Source organism: Sphaerodactylus townsendi, linkage group LG10 (genome assembly GCF_021028975.2).
Source record: "Sphaerodactylus townsendi isolate TG3544 linkage group LG10, MPM_Stown_v2.3, whole genome shotgun sequence".
Classification (NCBI taxonomy): Eukaryota; Metazoa; Chordata; class Lepidosauria; order Squamata; family Sphaerodactylidae; genus Sphaerodactylus; species Sphaerodactylus townsendi.
This window is the reverse complement of record NC_059434.1, coordinates 10,814,854-10,840,635: the sequence shown is the minus strand read 5'-3', so window position 1 is coordinate 10,840,635 and position 25,782 is coordinate 10,814,854. Positions and strand designations below refer to the sequence as shown.

The window sequence follows — 25,782 nt, the reverse complement described above, 5'->3', positions numbered from 1 at the left end:
CTACTTCAGGTGACACTAGCCCTTTCCTATCGTGGCTCCCCTTCCCCTCCCACCCTCACTGGGGTGGCATCAGCTGGTTTTGCTTCTCCCCACCCTGAGCAGCAACCGCGTCTCATGGTAATTCACAGGTGTCTTTGTTCTAATTATTTGGATACTAGATCCAAAGAAATGGGCTGCAGCTTTCCCTATAGCTCTATTATTTAGAAATCTTCACAGTGATTCCAAAAGATAGCCTGGCGTTGTTTGTGGTTGTGGTTGTGGTTGTGGTTGTGGTTGTGGTTGTGGTTGTTGTTGTTGTTGTTGTTGTTATTATTATTATTATTAATTATTATTATTATTATTATTATTATTATTATTATTGAGAGCCAGCATGGCATAGTGCCGCAGACTTTAAGAGCTGTAAACTTTACACTGGAGCACCAAGTTCGATTTTCCATTCCTCCCCATGAAGCCTGCTGGGTGACCTTTGGCCAGTCACAGTTCTCTCAGAATTCTCTCAGCCCCACCTACCTCTCAAGGTGTCTGTGGTGTGGAGGGGAAGGGAGGGCCATTGTAATCCACTTTGAGACTCCTTAAAGGTAAATAAAAGTGGGGTATAAAAACCAACCCTTCTAATTCTTATTTCTATATAACAAATGGCGGGAGGAGGAGAAGAGAGTGTAGCTTGCCTAAAACTATCCACTGGATTCATAGGTTGACCTTGTGATTCTTTATTTATCCTCTGTGGTGCACTGTTAGCTAATACTTTATTGGAGAAGAAGATCTGAGTTTGAATCCATCCGTTAACTTTTTGGCTTCATGGGGAGGGTTTGGCTATACAGGCAAAATATAGACAGTGAAGAAAGTCCGTGTTTAGTACTTCTCAGAGTTCATTAAATTGAAATATTATCTGTATTAATGTTACATATTAGCCTGAAAATATTTGCTTCGTTTTAGTCCAGTTGCAATAGAGGACATCTGGCTGGATAATTTTCTTATGCCAAATGAGGAAAATAGATTTGTTGGTACAAAATGTACTCTTCGGGCTTGATACTGTTCAGCTGTCAAACATTTTGGCTTGTAATCTAACTCAGTGGCTGATGTTTTCTCTCAAAGCTGTAGAGAATAGTCAGTGATGCTTAAACTGTGTACTCACGCTATTTGAAATGTCACATCAGAAAATATTCCAGGAATGTGCCGGCGAGTTAATTACTTCTGTATTCCCCTAAATTGCAGGTGGCAAGGATACTATCACATTCAGTGACCCTGCTCTTCCGGTTATCCAAAGGTCTCAGTCACCCTTGTTAACTTTTGCTGATAAGCAACAAGAGAAGAAAGAAGGTAAACATCTGGGGTCATGAGGCATACATATTATTGTTTGGGTCCTCTCTCCAAGAAGTCTAAGGCCATTTCCCCATTTTGGTCGTTTCCCCTTTGCTGTGCGCTACTCTCAGCGTGCGTAATTTCTGGTGCGCGCCCGGGCTTCCCCACGCGGGGTCATCAAAAGGCGCTGTTTTGAAGAGCGGCAAACGTGGGCGGAGGGGGCGCGAGAGCGGCAGCTTTGGGGCGGCGACAACGCAGCCGCTGTAGTGGGGAGTGCCGCGGGACCCCGCGCTACTTGGGGAGAGTAGCGCGCAGCAGAAGGTAAGTGGGGAAAAGCCCTAAGACATTGAGCTAAAGACAACAAAAAATAGAACATCAAGAAAATATATTTATTTGTGTCATTGTTTGGATTTATTACCCACCCTTTACACAGTCTCAGTGTGCATTGATTATTAATTAAAAACAAAGGTCCTGAAAACAGACTTTATTAAAATAACTGCAGACCTAAGTCTTGCTGAGCTAAAAAAAACCCCATATCGTATAAAGTTGATGAAATGTTCACTTCACAGTAAACCACGAAAGGTCAGACACATTTCAGACACTTGGGTCTTCTTCAGTGGTCACAAAGATACGAACTCATTACCCACCTCCCAGTGGTATATATTATAAGAAACCTGACCAGGTGGTTGTTCACTTTTTATCGAGTGTTGCTTAAAATGGATCTGAAAAAGAAAGCACAGATCTTAACTTCCAGTTGTAATGTAGGCCCTTTCCCCACTCACCATCTGCTGCACGCTACTCTCGCCGCTGTAATCAGCTGGGATCCACAACTGCATCTCCCCAATTGGCTTACAGGGGCGGTAATCAACGCGAGCTGCCCCGGACTCTTCTGTTCTTGCGCCTCATGTTTTCCTCAGCGCGGGTCATTCTCGGTGTTGCCTGCAAAACGCGGCGCCTTTCGGGATGACCCTCTTCGCTGAGCTGCCGCTGGAGGCAGTGGGGGAACCCAGGAACACGACCCTCGCGCTAAAAAGGTCCTGGACCAGACGACACCAACGTCATTTTAAAAGTGGGGAAACGGCCGTAGACACACAAATAATGCGGTGTTTTCTATGCCCTGGAGCTATACTCCAGGCTCCTCCCTCGTGGTTATGTTACCCTGGCAGTATACAAAAGAACCAGGCTGCAGGCTGTCTCGTGTTCTCATGTAGGAAGTGCGCAGGGAAGACGCACGTGCAATCAGCGGGTAAGCAAAAGTGGTAGAATTATAATTGTACCACTTCAGAATGGAAATGCAGAGTTGATGAATGACACTCCATCATGTCAGAAAGTTCTATCCCCCATATTTCAGTGTCATTGAGAATATGTCTTAGACGTTAGCAATGAACAGGGACAAATTGCATTATGCCTACTGCGTGATCATTATGGAGACTTGCTACCAGATGCCAGCTGGAAGTTCCTCTTAGCAACTCAATTCAGAAGTGCTGCAGGGATCCAATTGAGATCAGGGCTGCATCATGGAGGAAGGAGGGGCCCAGAGGTGGGATCCAGCAGGTTCTCACAGGTTCCCGAAAGTAGGTTACTCATTATTTGTGTGTGCCGAGAGGGGGTTACTAATTGGTGATTTTGCCACGTGATTTTTGTTTTAGTTGCGCCCCTCCTCTCAGCAGTAGTGCGCAGAACTTGAAGCAGTCTAGCAGGAGGTGCACCGGCGTGCGTGGCAGCCTGCGCCTGCGTGCATTCGTTTCCCGCCCAGGGACCGGCGCAGTGGCTGTGTACTTGCCACAGCCCCGCCCAGGAATGCCCTGCCCCCAGAATGCCCGGCCATGCTCCTGTCGTGCCCCACCCAGTTCCATTGGGGCTACGCCACAGTTTGAGTCCCACCACCATGGGAACCTGTGAGTAAAATTTTTGGATCCCACCACTGGAGGGGCCCTTGCCTCACCCCCCCCCCCCGTTTTCCTGACCCAGAACAGCCCAGTGAGTGTTATATTCTTACATGGGCAGTCCTCAACTGGACCGTTTCAATTCAGAAAACAAAGCAAGGAAAAAAGTAAGAGGCCTCATCTCCCTGTACGGTAGTCCCGATCTGAATCAGACCACTACAATAGTTCCAAAATGAGTTCCTACAGAGAAGGGGAGGTTTGGAGTGGGGGCGGGGGGCAGTTGGAAGGTGAGTATTGGGGTGGGGGAGGTTGGAAGGGTGAGGTTTGGGGTCAGGGAGGCTGGAAAGAGGGGGTTTGGGTGGTGGAAAGGTAACATGGGGAGTCTTGGCGAGGGGGAGGATTAGAAGGTGTGGCTTGGGGTGTAGGGAGGGTTGTAAGGTATGGCTGGGGTGGGGGGGGTGAGGCTTGGGGGAATGGAGATGCTTGGGGTAGGGGGAGGCAGGAGGGCTTGTGTGGCCCATGGAACAGTGCATATATCTCTGCAGATCTGAATCAGGCCACTACAACCGTTCCAAATTGAGTTCCTACAGAGAACTTGCAGCTCTCTATACCTTTTGTCCCTGGTGATCGTATAACAGATGTAAAATGTAGCTTGGACCTTTTGTGTAGCCTGCTCCCAAATGTTCTAAGTTGCTACATGCAGGGGATTCTCTTACTAGGGGGGATATTCTATATGACTCTTGTTTGAGGTGGTACAGTCTGAAATTGATTCTAAATCAATGCGCTCCAGGTCCATTTGTAGCATATTTATAAGAGGAGGTCTCCTTCTGCCAGAAGGAAACACCTCTGCTAGTGGAACAGAAGTGCTTCATCCAACCCTCTATTGGTCTGCCACCAGACGTGTCTTTGGAGGCTGCAGTCCAGTTCTGTTAGCAGTGTTGCCATGTTTACTGTCATCTTTTGTCATTCAAAGAGGACAAAAGATATGTAGAAATTAGAACATAAGACAAGCAGTCCAACAGTCTGTTCACACAGTGACCAACCAGGTGCTTCTAGAAAGTCTCCAAGCAATACCATTGCAGCAGCATTATCCTGCCTGTGTTTCATAGCACCTTACACAATGGTGGTGAACCTTTGGCACTCCAGATGTTATGGACTAACCATCCATCCATCAGCCCCTGCCAATTGGCCATTCTGGCAGGGGTTGATGGGAATCGTAGTCCATAACATCTGGAGTGCCAAAGGTTCGCCACCACTGTCATAGGGTATGGAATCCAGACCTTTTACCATTTTGGTCATTCCCCTCTGGAAGTGGTGGCCAAAGGTGGGTCAGGCACTGTGGTGCCAGACTCTTTGTTTGCCCTCCCAGCTGGCATAAGTACTGGGCAAATGCATCAGCATGAGCCCATGCCAACTCCAGTGGCCATTCAGCCTCCTCCCCTCCCCCCCACACACCTGGATTGGGCAGTTAGTCTGGCCTACTAGTCAGACTTAATTTAGGAGTCAATCCTATTTAAGTGAGTGGGATTGATCTGTAAGAGCAGATGTTTCCTTCACCTCTGTGTTTCCTCCAAGTGGAATCTGAACCCAAATCTCCCCCACCCCAATTGTTGGTTTGTCCCCAGTTACTATATCAATTCTGCTTTTTTGCTTGTATTATAATCATGTTTGTCCTTTAGGTAATTATGAGAAAAGGCTGGGAGTGGAGTTGATTGAGGGATTGATTGATTGGGATTTGTGATAAGACCAATATCCGCCCCCCCCTGTGTTTGTGTGTGTGTGTGTGTGTGTAAGTTTGTGTGTGTCTTCATGCGTGTGTGGGCACATGCTGTGGGGTGTTATATTGGCTATAAAATAATTTAAATGCAGGGCTTTTAAAAAATACTTCATTGTTGAGGCATAGCTTCTATTGCAGTGATGGCGAACCTATGGCACAGGTGCCAGAGGTGGCACTCAGAGCCCTCTCTGTGGGCACGCACAAACAGAGTTAATCGTGTGTGTGGGGAATCCCCACACACACATCTAGGCTGGCCTGGGCGCTGGGCTCGATTATTAGCATTAAACCTAGTTTTGGGGAAGCAGTATAGGTAACCCTGTTAAGCGCTGTTAAATCCCACTGATTTTCATTCAAAAGCGCGATCCTTTACCTGGGAGTAAGCTCAGTTGCTGGCAATGTGACTTGCTTATGAGTAAACCCTCCTAGGGTTGTGATTCACCTGTTCAAAGAGTTGCATGATTGCTTCAAAGCAAAGCCAACAACTACCACCAAGCTTACTCCCGAATAACGCATGCCTCAGAACCAACCATTTTTTCTAAACTAAAACCTCAGTATTCAGGTTAAATTGCCGCGTTGGCACTTTGTGATAAATAAGTGGATTTTGGGTTGCAGTTTGGGCACTCGGTCTCAAAAAGGTTTGCCATCACTCTTCTATTGCAAGGTAGGTACAAAGTTTATACTATTGTGATTCTTCCTATCAGGTTCTTATTCTGGCCGCTGTGGTACATAGCAAACTCTTTGTACTTGTAGTTCTTCGCAGTCATTAGAACATGGTTTGTTGGGGTTCTTTTTTTTTTAAGCCATCACAATGTCCAATAAAATCTGACTGCAAGTTTGATTTGGTTCCATGAACTTGGTCAACTTTCTTTTCTCCTCTAGTCAAAAATAAGCATAGTTTGAAGAAGCCCATTAAGCATTCCAATCGTAAAATATTGCAGGCAGACTAACCCCAATTATCTAACAAGACTCGGGGGACAACCACTCTGTCAAATTAATGAGTAAGCAAACTCCTCTTTCCACACTTTACTGCTGCGTCTGAGTCTACTCTGGAAGTCCCTTGCTTCTTCTGAATGGATTCAGATCAGCTATAAGTGTGCCTATACATACACATGGTGGAGGAAAGCGCCACAGCCAACTTACTGTGCATATATATGCGCATGGTGGTTGAAAGTGCCATCAAGTCACAACCAGCTTATGGCAATTCTGTTGGGTTTCCAAGGCAAGAGACATTTGGAGGTTCACTGAGAGAGTTCAGAGAGAATTGTGACTGGTCCAGGATTACCCAGATGGCTTCCTATGGAAGAATGGGGAATTTGCTTCTCCAGATTAGAGACCCTCTGTTCTTAAACGATGCCCCATGTGGAGAAGATGCCGGCCACAGATACAGGCGAAACATTAGGAACAAGATCTACCAGACCACAGCTGCACAGCCCGGAAAACCCACAACAACAAGATTAAAATTCATTGTTACAAATAAAATACTATGTGAAGCTTGCTGTCATCTATTATGGCATCTTAAATTGCAAATGATTTTCAATTCTATATAAGATCTAAATGCAATATGTTTATTCTTATACATATGTTTCTTGTTGCCTTTGGTTGTATCAGTTTATATAGCCCAGAAAGACATCCTGTTTCCTGGTATACACAATAGATGATCTGTTATGTACCAAGGGTGTCAACTTTGCCACTGTTGAATACCGTATATACTCATGTATAAGTCGAATTTTTCAGCACATTTTCGATGCTGAAAAAGCTCCCCTCGACTTATATGCGGGTCATTAAAATTTTTTGTGTGTTTTTACTTTGCCGGCCAGCAGGGGGCGCAGTTTTTATGCTAGCGGCACCAAAATTTCAGTGTACCCTCAGAGGACACTCCTGATGATACCAGCCAAGTTTGGTAAAGTTTGGTTCAGGTGGTCCAAAGTTATGGACCCCCAAATGAGGTGCCCCCATTCCCCATTGTTTTCAATGGGAGCTATTAGTAGATGGGGCTACCCTTTTGAGCTTTGGACCCTCTGAACCAAACTTCACCAAACCTGGCTGGTCTCATCAGGAGAGTCTCTTTATGATACCAGCCCGGTTTGGTGAAGTTTGGGTCAGGGGATCCAAAGTTATTGACCCCCAAAGGGGATGCCCCATCCCCCATTGTTTACAATGGAAGCTAATAGTAGATTTTCCATTTCTGATAATATCCCTCTTAAAATCTAAGTTGAGTTACATTTGGACATACAGATAATGATGAGGAATCCAGTTTTGGAGGATTTTAACTCTTGTGTTTTAGCTTGGTTGCAGGTTGAGCTAAGGTTTTTGTACTTTTAAAGTTATTGTTGATACCATATTGTTCTTGTTGACCCTCTTTTCCACTTACAGAGCCAGTTTATTGTTTTTCTTTGAAATAAATATTCAAAAACATTTAACCTACTGATGCCTCAATTGATGTAATTTTATTGGCATCTATTTTTATTTTTGAAATTTACCAGCAGTTGCTGCATTTTCCACCCTCGACTTACACGCGAGTCAATAAGTTTTCCCAGTTTTTTGTGGTAAAATTAGGTGCCTCGACTTATATGCGGGTCGACTAATACGCGAGTATATACGGTAATCTGTTAGTTTATTCATTCATGCTATAAGATCTGGATATTGCTCTTATTTCCATCTTGCTGCAAACACAGTCCTGGCCGCTGTCACCATATACTTAAACAATTCAATATACACTTTTGGTACATCGTTTGGCAAGATATTCAATAACGTAATTTTCGGATCTAATGCAAACTTAACTTTCAACATCTTTTGCATTTCATCATGAATCGTAATCCAGTAATCCCTTGCTTTTTAACATTCCCACAAATGTTAAAAAGTAGCATCTGTAGTTTGACATTTTCAACACTTTTCATTGTTGCCATTATTGGCTTTAGCTATATTTTTAGGTGTAATATGCCATCAAAAAAATTTTCACCAATTTTCTCTTTAAGATTTGACATTCTGTAAATTTAGTTTCCTTAGTTCAAAGACTCTTCCATTGATTCATACTTTGTTTAGTTTAGTTTATTCAATATATATCCCGCCCTCCCCCGAAGGGCTCAGGGCGGCGCACAACAATAGTATAAGTAACTCAATATCAGCAATATCAATACTAGCAAACATCAATAAGCATCACAATATACAAGAAAAATTCATAGACATGGGCAATAAAGTCAACAAAATAACAAGTCACAATATCGTACATTACAAAGTCAGTATCGTACATTACAAAATATACCATCACACAAAATTTATCAATAACATGGCCCATTAGCATATAATGTAACAGTATCAGCAAAATAACAACAATCATATACATAGCTAAATACCAATGGATATCAATAACTAGTACACAATAACATGCCAGTATCATTAATTAACAGAACATCAATAATCCTAGCCCCATAATACTTTTAATAAAATAAAATAAACACAGATGGTGACCACTTCTTCTATATGAAGCCTACAAAACCTCACAACCTAGTTCAGTGGTGGCAAACCTATGGCACTCCAGATGTTCATGAACTACAATTCCCATCAGCCCCTGCCAGCATGGCCAATTGCGGGACACCAATTTAATGTAGCAGTTTTAAATTAAATTAATATTTTAGAGTCTATGGGGCTGAGTTCTTAATGTTAGGTATTTATTGGTGGTTATTTACTCGCCCCTCTTGTTATTGTATTTTATGATGATGTTGTACACTGCCCAGAGTCCTCCGTGGATGGGGCGGTATACCAAATTGAATAAATAATAAAAATAATAATTGGCCATGCTGCCAGGGGCTGATGGAAATTGTAGTCCATGAACATCTGGAGTGCCACAGGTTCGCCACCACGGACCTAGTTCTATATAACAGTCTATACCAATGATAGGGTAATAAGTAAGCCCAGCAACTAACCTAAAAATAAGAGCAACCACTAAACTAAGCTTAATACATAGACACGCTACCCTAATGGTAATCCTATTTCTCCAAAATTTTGCATCCATTTTACCATGGCTTTTTGTTCTGCCGTTTCCATAATCCCCAGCGTAGCCTTCTGCCTTTCTCACCAGCTATGAAACTATCTGGATCCAAAATATGATAAAAGATTCATAGCTCAGTAACTGTACATGGTAGATTCAACTGCTGGAATTTTCAGTGAATGCACCTGTGATTTTTAAAAAGACAAGTCAACTTGTTATTCTTCCTGACAGTTTTCCAAGAAACTTGATGAATTATGTTGGTATATGCTAATGGCTGCCAGAGTGTTAATAACATTTAACTGGAAGATCGAGAGTTGCCCAAATATGGAAACATAAAGAGAATATGCTACAGTGGCGAAACTGACGGCCTTTGTAAACAGAAAGTCAAAATCTGAGTTTGATGAGATGTGGGAAGCAGTTTTTTTAAGTATGAAGCAGAATCAATAACATAAATATGTTAATTGTTAAGGTTATAAGTATTTTTTAAATTGCTATATATCAGTGGGTATTAATGAAATCATCTAAGAAACGGATGCTTGATGGGTTAAAAGAAGATAGAAGGTTCTCTCTCAAAGAGATATTACAGTTATATGTCAACTTGTTAGAATATTACGTTCTATTCGGTTGTTGTGTTTTAGTTTTAGGGTTAGGTATTTTTCTGCTTATTATTCTTGCATTATTTTTCTTGTTTTTCTGTTTGTTGTCTTCTTCCTCTGTATAATTATTTTGAGAAAATTAATTTAATTTTTTTTAAAAAACGGGTAAAGACTTCTACCTGAACCTCCTGAGAGGTGCCGGTCAGATCAGATGGTACAGCGCCAAATAGGCCCCATGTCTGACTCGGTGTAATGTAGCTTAACAAAGGCCACAAAACATGAGGCATTTTTATTTCAGTGGGAAAGTAAAATGTAGACCTTTAAAAATGTTTCCGTTTGCCTGGTTCACCCGGCGCCAGCTGTGTCGCTAAAAGTTTGTAGGTAGAAATGCATCATGCAGCAGGACTAGCTTGTCTGCCGGGCCATCCCATTAAAATAAAAAATGCTCACCATTGGCTGCATTGTGCTCATTATGAAGCTGTCTTACATTGAGTCAGGCTTTTTGTCCGTGGATTACAGAGGCTCTCTCTGCATTTCTGTTCTCCCCGTAGTAGCTAATTGCAGAGGAAGAGCATGCTAATAGGCAAGGGCTATCTTGATGCCCCAGCTCAGCAGCAACGAAAGGGGGGGAAACCCACCCAATCCATTATCTGGCACAGAGTTCAGTTTCCTGGGAATCTCAGCAGCTTCAGACATCTGTACTTATTAGGAAGTCTGAAGAAAAGCAAGTACCAATACAGAACGGGGAATGGATAAACGGTACCATTCTTGTGAGAATGTTCTGTTTGGCGGTGTGGATGCAGGGTCAGAACGGTTGGAAAGCACCTCCCACTCAAAATGTCTCCATCAGTGTGGAAAGACGGAACTTTCCCCCTGGGATTGGCTAACTTTCTACACTCAGGGATTATTGGAATGGTCTGTTTGGGCCAAGCTTTTCAGTGGTTCTCAACCTTCCTAATGCCGCGACCCTTCAATACAGTTCCTCATGTTGTGGTGACCCCCAACCATAAAATTGGTATATATAAAATATAAAAAGACCGTTTTCCGATGGTTTTAGGCGACTGCTGTGAAAGGGTCGTTCGACCCCCAAAGGGGTTGCGACCCCCAGGTTGAGAACCACTGGCTTAGGAGCTAAGTAAGGTTGTCCGCAGCCAGTACTTGAATGGGAGACCGTCAAGGAAGACTGGGAAGGTTGACAATGGCAAACCACCTCAGCTCAGCTGCAGCCTTGTTCCATCCCGTGGTTGGAGTTGCCATGGGTCAACTGCAACATCTTCCTCTTCCTTTTCTTCTCCTCCTCCTCCTGGATAATATGGTGTAGAACAGTGGTGGCGAACCTATGGCACGGGTGCCAGAGGTGGCACTCAGAGCCCTGTCTGTGGGCACACGCAGAGTGCCCCCCCCCCCACATCTAGGCTAGCCAAGGCCACTGGGCTCAATTATTAGCATTAAACCTAAGACCTAGTTTTGTGGAAGCCGTGTAGGTAACCCTGTTAAGTGCTGTTAAACCCCACTGATTTTCATGTGAAGGACTAAAGCACGATCTTTTACCTGGGAGTAAGCTCGGTTGCTGGCAATGGGGCTTGCTTCTGAGTAAACCCTCCTAGGGCTGTGATTCACCCATTGCAAGAATTACACGATTGCCTCAAAGCAAAGCCACCGACTACCACCAAGCTTACTCCTGAGTAACGCATGCCTCGGAGCCAACTGTTTTTTCTAAATGAAAACCTCAGTATTCAGGTGTCGGCACTTTGCGATAAATAAGTGGGTTTTGGATTGCGGTTTGGGCGCTCGGTCTCGAAAAGGTTCGCCATCACTGGTGTAGAAAAAGCATAGATTCCCAGGGTGGGGGGAAGATAAGTGCTGCATTCTTGCACCTCCTTGTTGATGAGGCTCAGAAGCATGAGAAACGAAGTACAAGTTCCTTATTCTTCCATTCCACATCTTTTGAATATCTGAAGTGAAGTGTCTAAGTACACATCATGTTTTCCCCATGACTGAACATGGATTACATGTAGTCCAGTAGGACTTTAGAGACTGACAAGAGTTGCAGGGTATAAGGTTTTGAGAGTCAAAGCTCTCAGTCATGAGTAGGAATGGAAATCCCTTAATCCTTATATCCCGCTCTGAAGGTGGGAGGGGTGTTTCAAAGAAAGGAGTCAGGATGTCAAGATACAACGCAAAATGTAAACAGATTTATTTGAACTGGGGGAAAATGCTTACAAGTGAAAACAGGCATCTGTAGTGAGATAAGAATCTATGTCCCGGGTGGGTGGGTGGGTGGGAGGGAATCCATTATTTTGAGCTTATGAATTAACAGAATCACATTATAATTTCTCTTTGAAGCATTTTTGTTTGAGGACTTTATTCCGTGCAGTGAACTTGCTCCTAGGAATATGCCGCCTGGTTTGGATCACAATGCACATTTGCAAGGAAAAGATAATATAGTTGGGCCCGAACCATCCTGAAAAGATTCACCTCCTTGAGAAACACATTACAAGTTAATTCATTGTGTGCAAGTTTCTTGTTTCTAATTCAGATCCTTGAACTCTGCCTTGCATCCACTGAAGCACAAACCCCATCCCATTTCTCTCTTTTAGGAGGACAAGCACAGGAATTGGAAGAACCGAGTGCTGTCAAAACAGATTTGACGTTTCCAAAGAAAACAGCCCCGGCTTCTGCTGAGTCCTGCACCCAACAAAACAACTGTAACAAACCCAGTCATTTTCATCGGTCATTACCCCGGTTTCCTTCTGACGAGGACAACGCAAATAGGGTTGGGAATGAGATCATTAAGCTGACAGAAGAACAGACAGCTGCGGAGCTGGAAGAGACCAGAGCACAATTCCGGACCAAGAGCCAGATGGCAGGTCAGCCAGAGCTCAACAGCTTCTCTGAAGGGGAGTCCCCCTCCCTCAGCCCTCAGCCCTCAGACTCCACAGAGTCAGGCAATGCAGATGGAAATCAGTCTCTGGAAGAAGAAAACAACGAGAGCTCAGACAGCGACGCCGAGAACACGAGCGTCAAAAAGGATGAAAACGGGGGCAGGTCAGACGCTGGCGATGACAGAAAGTTTGAAGGACTCTCTCTTCCGAATCCAGAACGGAGTTACATCTCAGACAATCCCCCTGAAGTTAGGAGAGAAAGCCCACTTGGTCAGGACTCATTATGACTGTTTCAGAAATCTGCCTTTTGCCGAACAGTTGTGTTCCTTTAAGTCCTCAAGATTTCCCATTTGCCTCCTCGCATCTGCTGGAAATACAGAGGCCGGGTGGGCGTTGGTGTCGGAGTGGGTATCCCAGGGTCTGTCTGTTTTAAAAGATTGCCTGACTGATACTCACGATGGCGTGCTTAATTTTTTTCCCAAAAAAACACACCCAACTAGATTAATATAAAAATAGAGCACGATTAAAATGATGGCTTTCAGAATTCCAACCTCTGCTGCGTGCCACGGTTAACGTTATATAATGAAGGATAATGAGATCCGGCACACTATCATTATGGGTTTTTTTTCATGTCGGTTCTATCTCCGTTTCTTTAGTCTGTGTATTTTTGGCACCGTGCCTGCTCGAACGTATCTTAAAGACCCGAAAGGCCGTGAGGAAGAAGGAGAATATTGAGTCTTTGGTTAAGCTGATGGAATCAGAAAGGATCCACTGTAAAAGCTTCGATCCGCAGGTTTCTGTGTATTCCCCCCCTGCCCCGAATGTACACATGAAACAAAATGGAAGCTTAATGTAAACAAATGCTGCATGTGCCCGGTGGCTAGCCACATGTCACAGTCTAGACTTCCACAGGCATGATTTAGTGCTCCTTGAATGTGCTTTTCCAGTAAGTACAGAGGCGCAACTGTAAATGTGCTAGGGGTATATATGTGCCTGAACCCTCTGATTTGCTCTTGCGGGCAAGGTATCCCCCATCCCTATGTGCACGTGCGTGCCGTCTCCCCTTTCCAATCCTAACCTCTGTCTTTCTGCCTCTGCTACATACCTTCTGTTCTAGCAGTTCAATTCTTTCCTTTTCTTATCGTCACTTGTTCCTCTAGCTTTGGCTCATGTTTTGGATGGTATCAAATTGAGGTCGTCCCTTCGAGAAGTGAACCTAGACGAGCTCCTCCCATTTTGAAGAAATTATTACTAATTAATTATTAATTATATCTTGGATTTTAAACCGCCCACCCCCAAAGGGCTCTGGGCGGTGTACAGAAGGCCAAAACAATATTACACACAATAGGCCATTACATTGCACGCCATAAAATACATTAAATAAGTTAAAACGATTTGCAGATTTCTTAAAACCTAGCAGCATCAGACCTAGAAGCATCAGACAGCATTATAAAATACATTATAAAAGTGTGATGCCCATCCTAAGGCCAAGGGGTCAGCAGTGCACTTTAGATATATTGGGAGTGCCAAGAGTGGAACAGCACGCAACACAGGGGCATCCTGGAGGGGGAATCCGCGGCCGGCCTCGCCAAAAGCCCAGTGGAACAAAACCGTTTTACAGGCCCTGCGGAATTCACCAAGGTCCCGCAGGGCCCGTACATCTGATGGAAGGGTGTTCCACCAGGCAGGGGCCAGTGAAACGCGAAGAAGGGAGAGTATGAGGCTGGAGCGTGCTCCATTCTTTCTTTGGGGCCGTGTTAAGTGTGCTTTTGTGAAGGGGGGAAAAATAAGTGTTCCTTTTCTTTTCCCTTTCTGAGCTGTGCTGATAGCAGCTCAAATGACCCTCTCTGGTAGCCACTTCTCTTTTTAAAACCTTTCCCACCGTGGCAATCAATTGCCATCCAGGGGGAGAGCGAATCGAGCCTCTCTGGGCAGAGTGAACGGTTGAGTAGCCCAATCCCGCTGAGGCCGAAGCAGTTCCTGTTTGTTCCTGGCTAGACGATAATGGCTGCAGAATATTTGCTCTTGTTATTTTGCAACTGTTAAACTAAAACGGAGAGCTGCTTTCTGTTTTGTTTCTCTCACGAGCCCCCCCCCCCACGCCCCCCCATAAATGAGGCACAATCATAACAGCTGTGGAGCTGGTCTGGGCCTCCAGCCGTTGTGGCAATTTTCCTGTTGGCTTGGGAACCTAATTGCCTGTAAATGTTCATTTCTCACTCCTAGAACTTAAAACCAATTGAAGAGAGGATTAATCCACATTTAACAATGCTGCTCCTAAGAAGGGGAAAATCCTTCTTGTATCGAGCCCTTATTTGACACAATAAGTATCTGCCAGCTGCATGTTATTATGGCCGGTTTGTCAGAAACTCCAAAAGTGCAGGGTTCTCGTTGCAAACTGTGGCGGGCCCAATTCCTGTCAGCAAGCCTAGCTAGATAGCAGGTGTTGCAGTGTCGAAAAGGCTAAGACAACAAGCAAGTTCACCAGAGCCTATGAGATTCTTGTTCTTTCAGGGGGTGTAAAGGAGCTTCCACATGGTTGGAGGTCTATCGACTGCAGTGTATATATTGGTACTGACAGGTGCTATGGTTAGACAAGATGGGAATTCTTCTCGCTGTACTACAGAGAGCCAAGGAGATCTAAGGGGACAGAAAACTGAAACAAGAAACTCTTGACTGTGGCCCCCATCAGAACCAATGGCCGCTACAACAAGCCGGGCACTTCTAGCTGAACAGGTGGCTTTTGGCAGGTCTCTTACAAGGAAGAAGAAGAAGAAGAGTTTGGATTTATATCCCCCCCTTTCTCTCCTGTAGGAGACTCAAAGGGGCTTACAATCTCCTTGCCCTTCCCCCCTCACAACAAACACCCTGTGAAGTGGATGGGGCTGAGAGAGCTCTGAGAAGCTGTGACTAGCCCAAGGTCACCCAGCTGGCGTGTGTGGGAGTGCACAGGCTAATCTGAATTCCCCAGTTAAGCCTCCACAACTCAAGTGGCAGAGCTGGGAATCAAACCCGGTTCCTCCAGATCAGAGTGCACCTGCTCTTAGCCACTGCTCTTAGCCACTACGCCACGGCTGCTCAGGTCAAAGGCTGTGGGATCTCATGAACCAAGCAAATTATATTCTCAAATCCGGGAAACTTGTTTCTGAACCATTCCTTTTTCCATTTGCTTCCAGGCACAAAGAGAATTCCTTCTGAAATGACCCCTGGCCGCTCCCTTTCTCAATTTGCATCCCACACCCTTTTTGAACAACGCTGGCTTGTTTCAAATTAAAGGCTTTTGTCTCCGGCATTAATAATAAAAATAGCATAATGTATTAGCTTGCATAATTTCATTTCTCATAGTGCAGTGGAAGGGGGGGGGGGGCAAGATTGCATAATCTCTTGAATTTGTGGTACTGTTGCTTTTATTGATAGAGTGGTTGACAGTGTTATCCACTCCACACAGCATTCACGCGTTTATTGGTAAAATAACAGATAGCCTTATTGTCTCAATTTGTTGTTATAGGAATGACAAAACTGATATAGCAGGAAGAGGAATGAATGTGCCCCAAACTCATGAATATGAAGTTCGGGGATTTCGTTCATCATAAATAAGACATTCCACATCCCACTGTTTATTTCAAGATGTATATTTCTTTCCACTCTTGTCACACCCTGATAAGGACTGTGGTTAATGCTGATCAAGTTGCGGTATAGAAAAGTAGTCAAGAAAGGGGTGTAGTTTTGTGTAAAACAAAATCTGGGCCATGAACGGCTGCTGTTGTGCAGTGAAATGGCGTTGGAGCGGCCATTTTAATTTTGTCTGTGGAGTCTGGTCCAAAGTCCCGTGGTGTCGCCAGAAACGTTGTCGTTTGAGCTCGGGAGTTTCAGTTGAGTTGGAAAGATGGTGGGTTGGATCCTGTCACTTCACTCAACTGCACTTGGAGCCTTTTACCAGCCCTCACAAAGAACTAAATTTGATTTTCTATTTGTGTAAAAACAAATAGAAGCTAAACCCAAAATGGCATGTCAGTGAACTTCTGGGTTAGACCCCTGTGGTCTATGCTTCACTTACCCAGCAAGAGGACATCTGGTGACCCAAGTTTTGATGTAGCCTCTGCCTTCATTTGTGACTATAGCAGTGTAAGTGCACATTGAATTTCCCTACTGCCATCCAAAATCCACCACAAAAGCTGTTTCCCTCTTTCCATCCCCTACATTAAAGCTATGTGGAAAAAAAATTATTCTGTTAGGTTTGAACCTCAATTATCTGGACGCTCTGGGTTTTCAGCCAAAGACATCCAGGGCCTGATGATGTAACTGGTCAATTACCCACAGGGCAGTTGGGCACGCTGCGAACTGGAGCACCTCGGGGCAAGAACTCTTGTCCCAATGCACTTCCTCCCTGGCGTGCACTGAGAAAGAAAGCACGTCGGGGCAAGATTTATTTTCCTGATATGCTTCCTCTTGCCCCGCCTGTATTTCTTGCTTTTCCTGCAGAAAGCGAGAGCACTTCTGGCGTGACTCCTGCACCACAGTGGGGCAAGGGCGGATCAGAGCCAGTCATGGGTTATTGGCCACTGAGTTTGTAGAAACTCTAATCCAGGGGTGGCCAACCTATGGTGCTCCAGATGTTCATGGGCTACAATTCCCATTAGCCCCTGCGAGCATGGCCAATTGGAATTGTAGTCCATGAACATCTGGAGCACCGTAGGTTGGTCACCCCTGCTCTAACTCTTCCAGTTTTACTCTGTCTTTGTACCTTTGCCATTCCCGCTTTCCTTGTGCATTCTTGACAGCCACGCATTGGCCTGCTTTTCAGTCCAGAGGCCTCCTTAAGCATCCGAAGGCCAAGGCAGACATTTTAAGGAACAGAGTGCCTCCTGATATATGTCTCTTCTGCCTTTCTTCCGTGTGATTTAAAATATGCCATTAGATCATCCCGCGGCATCTCTGCTTTTCCTGCTAATAAGCAATATGAGGCAGGGAATGACCTCTGACCCCATTCCACATGTTGTTTTGTCATTTCAAAGGGAAAGGACAAAAGAAATACTGAGTGGCAACAGCTCCATGTAGTCTGGCTCTAACTTTAGTATCAACGTAGGGTGTTTTCCCACTTACCAGTAGCTGCGCGCTACTGTAGGCAAGTAGCGCGGGGTCCCCCGGCCCTCTCCACTACAGGGGCGGTGACAACGCAGCCTCCCTGACGCTGTCGCGCCCCCTCAGCACGCGTCATTCCTGGCGCTCTTCCAAACGGCGCCTTTTGATGACCCCGCGCAGAGTGGTGGGGAAGCCCGGATGCGCGCCAAAAATGATGCATGCTGAGAGCAGCGCGCAGCATACGGGTGGCAAGGGGGGAAACGGCCATAGTTGGTTTGTCTATTTAAGGACGATGCTGTTGATGTTATTTCAAGGGGGGCCCAATAACGATCCGTTCCCTTGATTTTCTATTCATGTAAAAACAAATAGAATTCATGTCAAAACAAATCTATTGAAGCTCCTTTCCCCCTCTGTCTGGAAATTTAGCCTCTGTCAAAATATGTTTTCATGTTTATTTTTTGGATTGTCACTTGAACAGTTATGGTATTATAGTTATAGTCATTCAGCTTCTGATTGGAACCAACAGAAAGCCCCATAAATAGAATCGATAGTGTATTTCCCCCCAGCAGCCAGGAAGGCAAACTGGCAGTATCAGTTAAGACCTGAGCTATATCTATTGCGATCTCTGTTCTCTTTGTCGCTGATGCTTTGGAAGCGTTTTGGGTTGTGGAAGAGTTTTCCCTCTTGCAGCACAGAGGTCCTCTGTGTGTTCAGATAGGAAGACTACCAGGGGAAAAGGCGACGACCTACCAATTCCAGGCCTGCAGATCTTCTGAAATTACCACCAGTATCCTGATAAGACAAATCAGTTCCCTGAGAGAAAATGGCTGATTTGGAGGGTGACGTGTATGGCATCATACCGAGGTCCCTTCCCTTCCCAAATCCCACCTCCCAGACTCTACCACCAAATCGGAAGTAAATTGCCAACTCAAAATTGGCAGCCCTGCCCATGGGCAAACAGAAGAGAGCACGCTATAAGGAGAAGGCTATTTGAAGAATGTGGCTGGCACTTGGAATATGTCTGGAAGTGAAGGTTCAGGTGCGATATCTAAAGGAGAGGGCATCTCTATTCCACCCTTCATTTTTCAGATCACTTCTGATGATCCCTCAGGTGTATATAATTATTTGTTCCCTGAGGGGGGTCGGTTTTAGTTCTCGGATGCTGATTGTATTGCTGTTATTGGTTTTAATAAGGAGACAGGGCTTGTATTATATTTGGACTGGTTTTTAACTTTCCCCTGCCTGCATATATTTATTTGTACACCGTCCGGGGGACAGCGGTATAAAAATCCAATCAATCAATCAATCAATCAATCAATCAATCAATCAATCAATCAAGAGTTAGTTCGCAGCATTCTAGCGCAATCTAGTGTGACCAAAAATAGAAACTGAGATGGAGTGTATATGAAAAGAGTTCTGAGTGGATCCCACTACGGGACAGGGCAACCAGACTATGATCTGGGGAATTTTTGTGATGAGAACCTGTCGTTACCCTACCCCTGGTATTGCTAGGAAGGGTCAGCATCTGAACCCCATGCAAACTATCTCTGACTGCACCCTTTTCTTGATTATGGGTAAAAAGGCCAGCTCCTCCAAAGAAAATTAAAACAGGGGTTAGTTGGAGATAAGTCCTGCCTCTTCGCTGCTGATGGGTGGCCCAGTGTTCATGTATAGTGGCCCCGTGGAGGGCCGAGGACGTCTCCCTCTACATAAAAGGCACACAGAAACCCATCGTACCCCAGTGTCTTTGCAGGAGAAAATTCTCTGTCGTTACTTGTGATTATTAACAACTACTTTGGCACTCGATCCAGTGAACCCTACAGAATAAAGTTAATATTAGCGTCCGGGGGTTCAAAATACTGTTCAGAAAAGGAATTATGTGGGCTAAATAAGGGGAAAAGTAAGAGTACAGTACATGCTGTGTTCTTTCTTGATGTTTCTTTTTTATGCAGGCTGCGACTGACATTCCTCGTTTTGATTTTATCAGTTGCAGGGGCTGGAGACCTTTCAGGGACGCAGATTCCTTTCACACACACAGGTCTTTATTTTGCAACGCATTTTCTTTTGCCAACATTCCCCTTTCAACTGCCCTTCCGTCCTTCTGTGAAAGCCAAGGAACAATGTAAAGGGTCGGGTGGGGGGAAAAACTTACCTTTTCAGGATCTCGGGTGTGGGTTGCGTTCAAGAGGGGCTTAGTAAACCCTTCGGTTCTGCATAAGCTTGTTCAAAAGAAGTATCTTTTTTTGGGTAGAAAAAGCTATTTCTTTTGTCACCGAGATAATTTTTGCATATGGCAATTTGTAGAATGAGTTCTTTAACCAGTCTTTTCGAGAATGTACTTTTATAAATTAGGTGGGGGATAGTGTTTGAACATCTTCCGTCTTTAAAGATTTTATTTTTTAAAATGCAGCTACTGATTACTTGGGTTTTCCTCGCGTTGATTTTCAGACCTCGCTTATGATGCATTCCTTTTGTCGAGTAACAATGCTGCAATAAAGAAGTTTCCTAATATTTATCTATATTTTGTGTCACCTTCATTGATTGGTGGTTCATAAGGTGTCTCTGACAGGTTTTATTAATTTGGTTTGTGGGTCGGAGACTATCATTTTTGTCTCGTTCACTTCCAAGAGATTTCTGATATCACAATTAACATATGAGAAAATTGTGAACAAAAGAAGAAGAAGAGTTTGGATTTGTATCCCCCCTTTCTCTCCTGTAGGAGACTCAAAGGGGCTTACAATCTCCTTGCCCTTCCCCCCCTCACAATAAACACCCTATGAGGTAGGTGGGGCTGAGAGAGCTCCGAGAAGCTGTGACTAGCCCAAGGTCACCCAGCTGGCGTGTGTGGGAGTGTACAGGCTAATCTGAATTCCCCAGATAAGCCTCCACAGCTCAGGTGGCAGAGCTGGGAATCAAACCCGGTTCCTCCAGATTAGATACACGAGCTCTTAACCTCCCACGCCACTGTCCTCTCAAAGCAGAATCTACTGCTTGTTTGTGTACATTTCTTTATCGGAAATAGCTGCAAAGTGTGAAGACGGCAGTAGAATTAATTCAGAAGCCATTCTCCCATACATAGGAACAAGAGCCCTGTAGGATGAAACCAGTGGTCTATCCAGTTCAGTGTTCCATTTGACATACATGGTAGCCAACCAGCTTCCCTGGAGGGGTAATGGAGACCAACGCCTTCATGTGATGTTGCCTCCTAGCAGTAGTACTGAGAGGTCAACTGCCTTTGAATGTGTACTCTTCCTTTAGTCACCATGGCTAGTATCCATTAACAGATCCATCCGCTATGACTCTATTTCCCTTTCAAAGCCATCTTTGCTAATGGCGTTGACTGCCTATGGAGACATGGGGCCACCCATGTCACCGGGCGCACATCTTTGGAGCACTGCCCTTTTAAGAAAATCATAGAGTCAGGCTGCCCAACCGGCAGCTTCCCTGAAGCCAAGCCTCAGAGCCTGCGGGGAAAGGAAAGAATGAGGGAGGGAGGGAGCAAGGCACTGTGCGAGTAAGCACTGTGGTGCTTACTCGTGAGTAAGTGGGGCTCCGCAGGGGGGCGCCTGGAGGGTTTTTTGTCTCCGGGTGCCATTTGGACCCCGTACGCCACTGCCACTGCAGTAAAATCCTCCCTTATCCCAAGATAAGGAGTCAAACTGAATCCATTTTATGATGGTAGGGACTCCCAATCTAACAAAAGGAGTTTAAATTTAACTGCAGCTACCCAAGCCAGAAGATAAATTTGACCACAGCCAATTTCCAGTTGTAAATTAGAATTTGAAATGTGTTTAGGGTCTCAGAGAAGAGTACCCAAAGTGTGACAGACAGGTGTATAAGGATGAATTGTCCCAGTCATAGAACCTTGAGTGACAGGAGGTTCGAAAAGAAAAAAATGATTTTTCTAAAGTGGTAGTTGGGGAAGACTGGGAAGGAAACTGACCGTTGGGAGCTGACTATTCAAGCTGATGGTTAGCAGCTGGAGTGAGAGGAGCACATTAGTTTAAGATCAAGAAAGAATCTGTGTGCGTGAGGGGAGAGGTTTGTGAGTCCTTCGCTAAGGGAAATGGCTCTTAAGTAAAGAGAGTGATCCCTAACCAGTTCTAAGGGGAATAAATCTTAAGTAAAAAGAGTGATCCCTAACAAGTGTTAAGAAAGAAAACTGGAATAGTTGTGTTTGTTCCTAATTCCCCTAATTTGAGAAATATTGTTCCAAGAAACTCATGATTGTTCAACTAAGCCGTGACTTCTATCTCAGTACATATCTATCTTAGTACATATCAAACGTATTAACATCTTTCAGTGAAATACATCAGATACATCCTTACTACAAAATATCTATTGTTTATAAACATCCTACCTTTTCTCATTCCTCTTATTTTGTTACCAGCCAATTTTTTTTCAGAAACCTTGTTAACCTGAGTTTTCCATTTCCTCAAAAGAGACAAATAAAACCATTCTGAGGTGTGTCCCCCCCCACCCCCCACAATAAGTCTCTCTTGTGCCATATATTTCTGAGACTTATAAATAAAAAGTTCTGGCAGATCCCCCTAAACATTCAAAAGCATGGGACAGAAAGTCAACAAGAGATACTTCATAAATCTCAGGAGTGATTGTTTTGGTTGGTGAGGGGAAAATAAATAAAACAAAAGATCTGTCATAGCAAGAATGAAACTTGCTCCACCCTCAGCCTTGCTAAAGCTGCTAAGAGCCAAAAAGGGGCTACATATACTAAGAATGACAGAATTTTTGCCCCACAACCCTCCAAAACGATCAGAATAGATTGGCCTCCAGACCGAAAGGCAGATTCCGCATGGGCCAAAAACAGCTGTGCGAAACTGGTGTGAAAATGGTGTAAAATGGTTTAAAGTGGTGTAAAAGGGTTTACATCATTTTCACACTGGTTTCACACCGCTGTTTTTGGCCCATTCGGAATCTGCCCAAGAGTCTCATGGTAGCAGCTAACTGGGCTTTCATTCCTTCCAAAATAGATTAAGATGAGTTGACCAGATATTGGAAGCTGTGGTACCCATCACCAGAGACTCTCCTTGTGGTAGATCTGTCATTGAAACATTACCTCATTTTGTCTCTAGCTGCTATTTGTATTCGTCAATAAAAGCTCAATATATGTTGCTTTTATTGAGCAGGTTCTCTTGCTGTTCACATGATTTTCATCCGTTGCATCTTTTAGCTGGTCATAATCAGTGTATTACTTGGTCTGTGGTAAAGTTTATATTTTATCCCCTTAGAATTAAGCAGGCATATGTTCAAACTATCCCCTGGGGTTAAATGTTAGCTGGGTTGTTGTTTTATTAGTTTTGTCAAGGTGCCTTGGGACATGTAGGTGCTCTGATTCTGAAATGGGAACAGGCCCGCTAGCTACATCATTCACTGAATCTATTGCCCATCAATGTCACTGGGTGTCCTCAAATTCTAGTATTAAAGGAGATGTTCACTTTCACTGCAACCCCATGCATGCTTTTAGAAATCTCTATAATCCCCCCCATTAGTTGCCTTTTTTCTAAACCAAAAATTTCCAGACACTTTTTAGAAGAGTTTGGAGCAGCAGCGGCGTAGCAGGTTAAGAGCTCGTGTACCTAATCTGGAGGAACCAGGTTTGATTCACCGCTCTGCCGCCTGAGCTGTGGAGGCTTATCTGGGGAATTCAGATTAGCCTGTGCACTCCCACACACACCAGCTGGGTGACCTTGGGCTAGTCACAGCTTCTCGGAGCTCTCTCAGCCCCACCCACCTCGCAGGGTGTTTGTTGTGAGGGGGGGAGGGCAAGGAGATTGTAAGCCCCTTTGAGTCTCCTACAGGAGACAAAGGGGAGATATAAATCCAAACTCCTCCTCCTCCTCCTCCTCCTCCTCCTCCTCCTCCTCCTCCTCCTCCTCCTCCTCCTCTTCTTCTTCTTCTTCTTCTTCTTCTTCTTCTTCTTCTTCTTCTTCTTCTTCTTCTTGTAAGAAGCCTCAAAGGAGCTTACAGACACCTTTCCCTTCCTCTCCCCACAACAGACACCTTGTGAGGCAGGTGGAGCTGTTAGACTACTTAGAGAACTGTGACTAGACCAAGGTCGCCCAGATGGGATGTGGGAGTGGGCAAACAAATCTGGTTCACCAGATAAGACCTCACCGCTCTTGTGGAGGGGTGGGGAATCAAACCTGGTCCTCCAGATTACGGTCCGCCTGCTCTTAACCACTATGCCACGCCATGCTGGCTTTAGCCTTTTAATGTAAGAAAGGTTCTCCAACCCCTTAATCCTCTTGGTTGCCCTCTTCCTTTTTCCCCATCTCTGCAATATCCTTTTTGAGATATCACAACCAGAACTGCACACGCAATTCCACTACGAGGTCAAGGAGGTGTCCAGCATGTCGCCCGCTGGAAATTTTTAGCAACTTCTTTTTGAGCCATTCCAGTTTCATATGAGTGCAATCACATCGTGGAAACTGGGACATTACAAACCATTACTGACAAAAGCGAGGACAATTGTAATTGAAATCTTAATTGTCCTTAAATAAATGTAATGCAATCTGTGCCGGATTGATTTTTTTTTACTTTAGTAACTAGACACACTTCCCGTTTCTTTTCAGAACTTGACATGTATTTAAAGGGTCGAACTTTCAAATAACGAGTTGATTGAGGTGAAGTTCAAATCTGGGAGAAAACATCGACAATTAACCTCAATTAACTTCTTATTTGATAGCGGGGCCCTTTAAAGATAGATAAATAGCTACAATGGCTGAAACCCAGGAATCAGAACTGATAAGTGACCTGAGTCAACACACAACACAGTCCTCGAGAAGAGTCTTTTAAATACCAGTATGCTCATGGAGGGTCTCAGTCACTGGCACTAAGCCTCCAGCAGTGCGCTTGGGTACAAAGAAACTTGATTACATTGATTTTGGACTGTTTTTGTATTCTACTTAAAATTGCTAGCAGGCCATGCTTTCTCTCAGTAATGGATCGTGTATTCATTCATTCATTCATTCATTCATTCATTCATTCATTCATTCATTCATTCATTCATTCATTCATTCATTCATTCATTCATTCATTCATTCATTCATTAGATTTATTATCCCACTGGGGTAAGTCCTGCTGCCTTGTCGTCTTCCTGGCACCCTCGGCCCCACCCATGTCATCATCAACATGGGCCAAGGAAGCCAGAGGACCCCCTCAAGCCTCACCCCCTCCTGGCTGTTGGCTCCGAGCCAGCAGCTGGCAGTCCCTTCTGCCCTCCCCTCTGGGGAGGACAGAAGCAACTGGAAGGCTCCATGCTAGGGCCTTTGCTTTTATAAGCTAGGGGGTATGGCCCTGCCCCTCATCAGCCAGGAGGGGCTGGGGCTGGGGGTGGGCCTCAGCCTAGGCCAGGGGTCAGCAACCTTTACCACCCAAAGAGCCATTTGGACCCATTTTCCATGGCCCCAAAGATCTACTGAGCCGGAGAGGTGGCTCCGTGTGGAGCTGCCTCCAGTTTGGCCCCTCCACTCACCTTTCCTGGAGGGACACGCCTATGCTACCCTCTGACCTCCAGGCCACCGGAGCCGCAGTATAAGGCTGAAAGAGCCGCATGCGGCTCCGGAGCTGCGGGTTGCAGACCCCTGCCCTAGGCGTAGGTGGGGGAGCACCCGGAGAACGGATGTCTCCGGGTGCCGTTTCCCCCTGGTATGCCTCTGCCCCACCCTTTCCCAGCCAATGTAGCCAGCACACATACAGATTTCTGCTCATGTGCCCCACTGCTGGGGGAAAAAAATGAATGCCCTGCCACAAATCTACGTTATAATTACAATATTGGTTGCTTTATTTCCCATCCCCTTCCTAACAATCCCCAGCGATGAGTTTGCCTGTTTCTCTACTGCCATACACTGAGCTGGTATTGTAATCAAGCTGTCCTGTGCAACCCCAAGATCTTTCCCTCTCGACCTGTCCGGACGCCATCAGCATATATTTCAGTTCAGGATTCTTTGTTCCAGAATGCATCACCTTGCCTTTATACACACCAAGTCTAACTTGCTGAACAGTTGCTACCTGCTCATCCAATTCAGAGAGATCCTGTTCTAGCTTTTCGCCAAACACCCTGGTTTTCACCCTTCCGATTACTTTGGTACCTTCCTCCAATTTGGCCGCTCTGCCGATTCTCCTCAATGTTAGATAATTTATGAGCAAATGAAATAGCACTGGTTCCAACACCAATCCTTGTGGCCAGTGGTCGGATTCAAATAATTTAACAACCGGTTCCGGTGGTGGGATTCAAATAATTTAA

At 44.8% G+C, this 25,782-nt stretch overlaps 1 protein-coding gene across 3 annotated transcripts in view; it reads left to right on the top strand.

Moving 5' to 3' along the window:
- The window catches only part of CCDC149 (coiled-coil domain containing 149), a 90,834-nt gene extending 77,856 nt beyond the window's left edge, over window positions 1–12,978 (top strand). For 2 of the 3 annotated variants that reach the window (XM_048509346.1, XM_048509345.1), the window contains 2 exons: window positions 1,216–1,320; window positions 12,150–12,978. In XM_048509346.1, the coding sequence (XP_048365303.1) occupies window positions 1,216–1,320; window positions 12,150–12,721 (677 nt within the window). In that variant the 3' untranslated portion in view covers window positions 12,722–12,978. The remainder of the gene's footprint in view (window positions 1–1,215; window positions 1,321–12,149) is intronic. The other variant, XM_048509347.1, reaches the window with a different exon arrangement.
- Window positions 12,979–25,782: the final 12,804 nt, after the last annotated feature.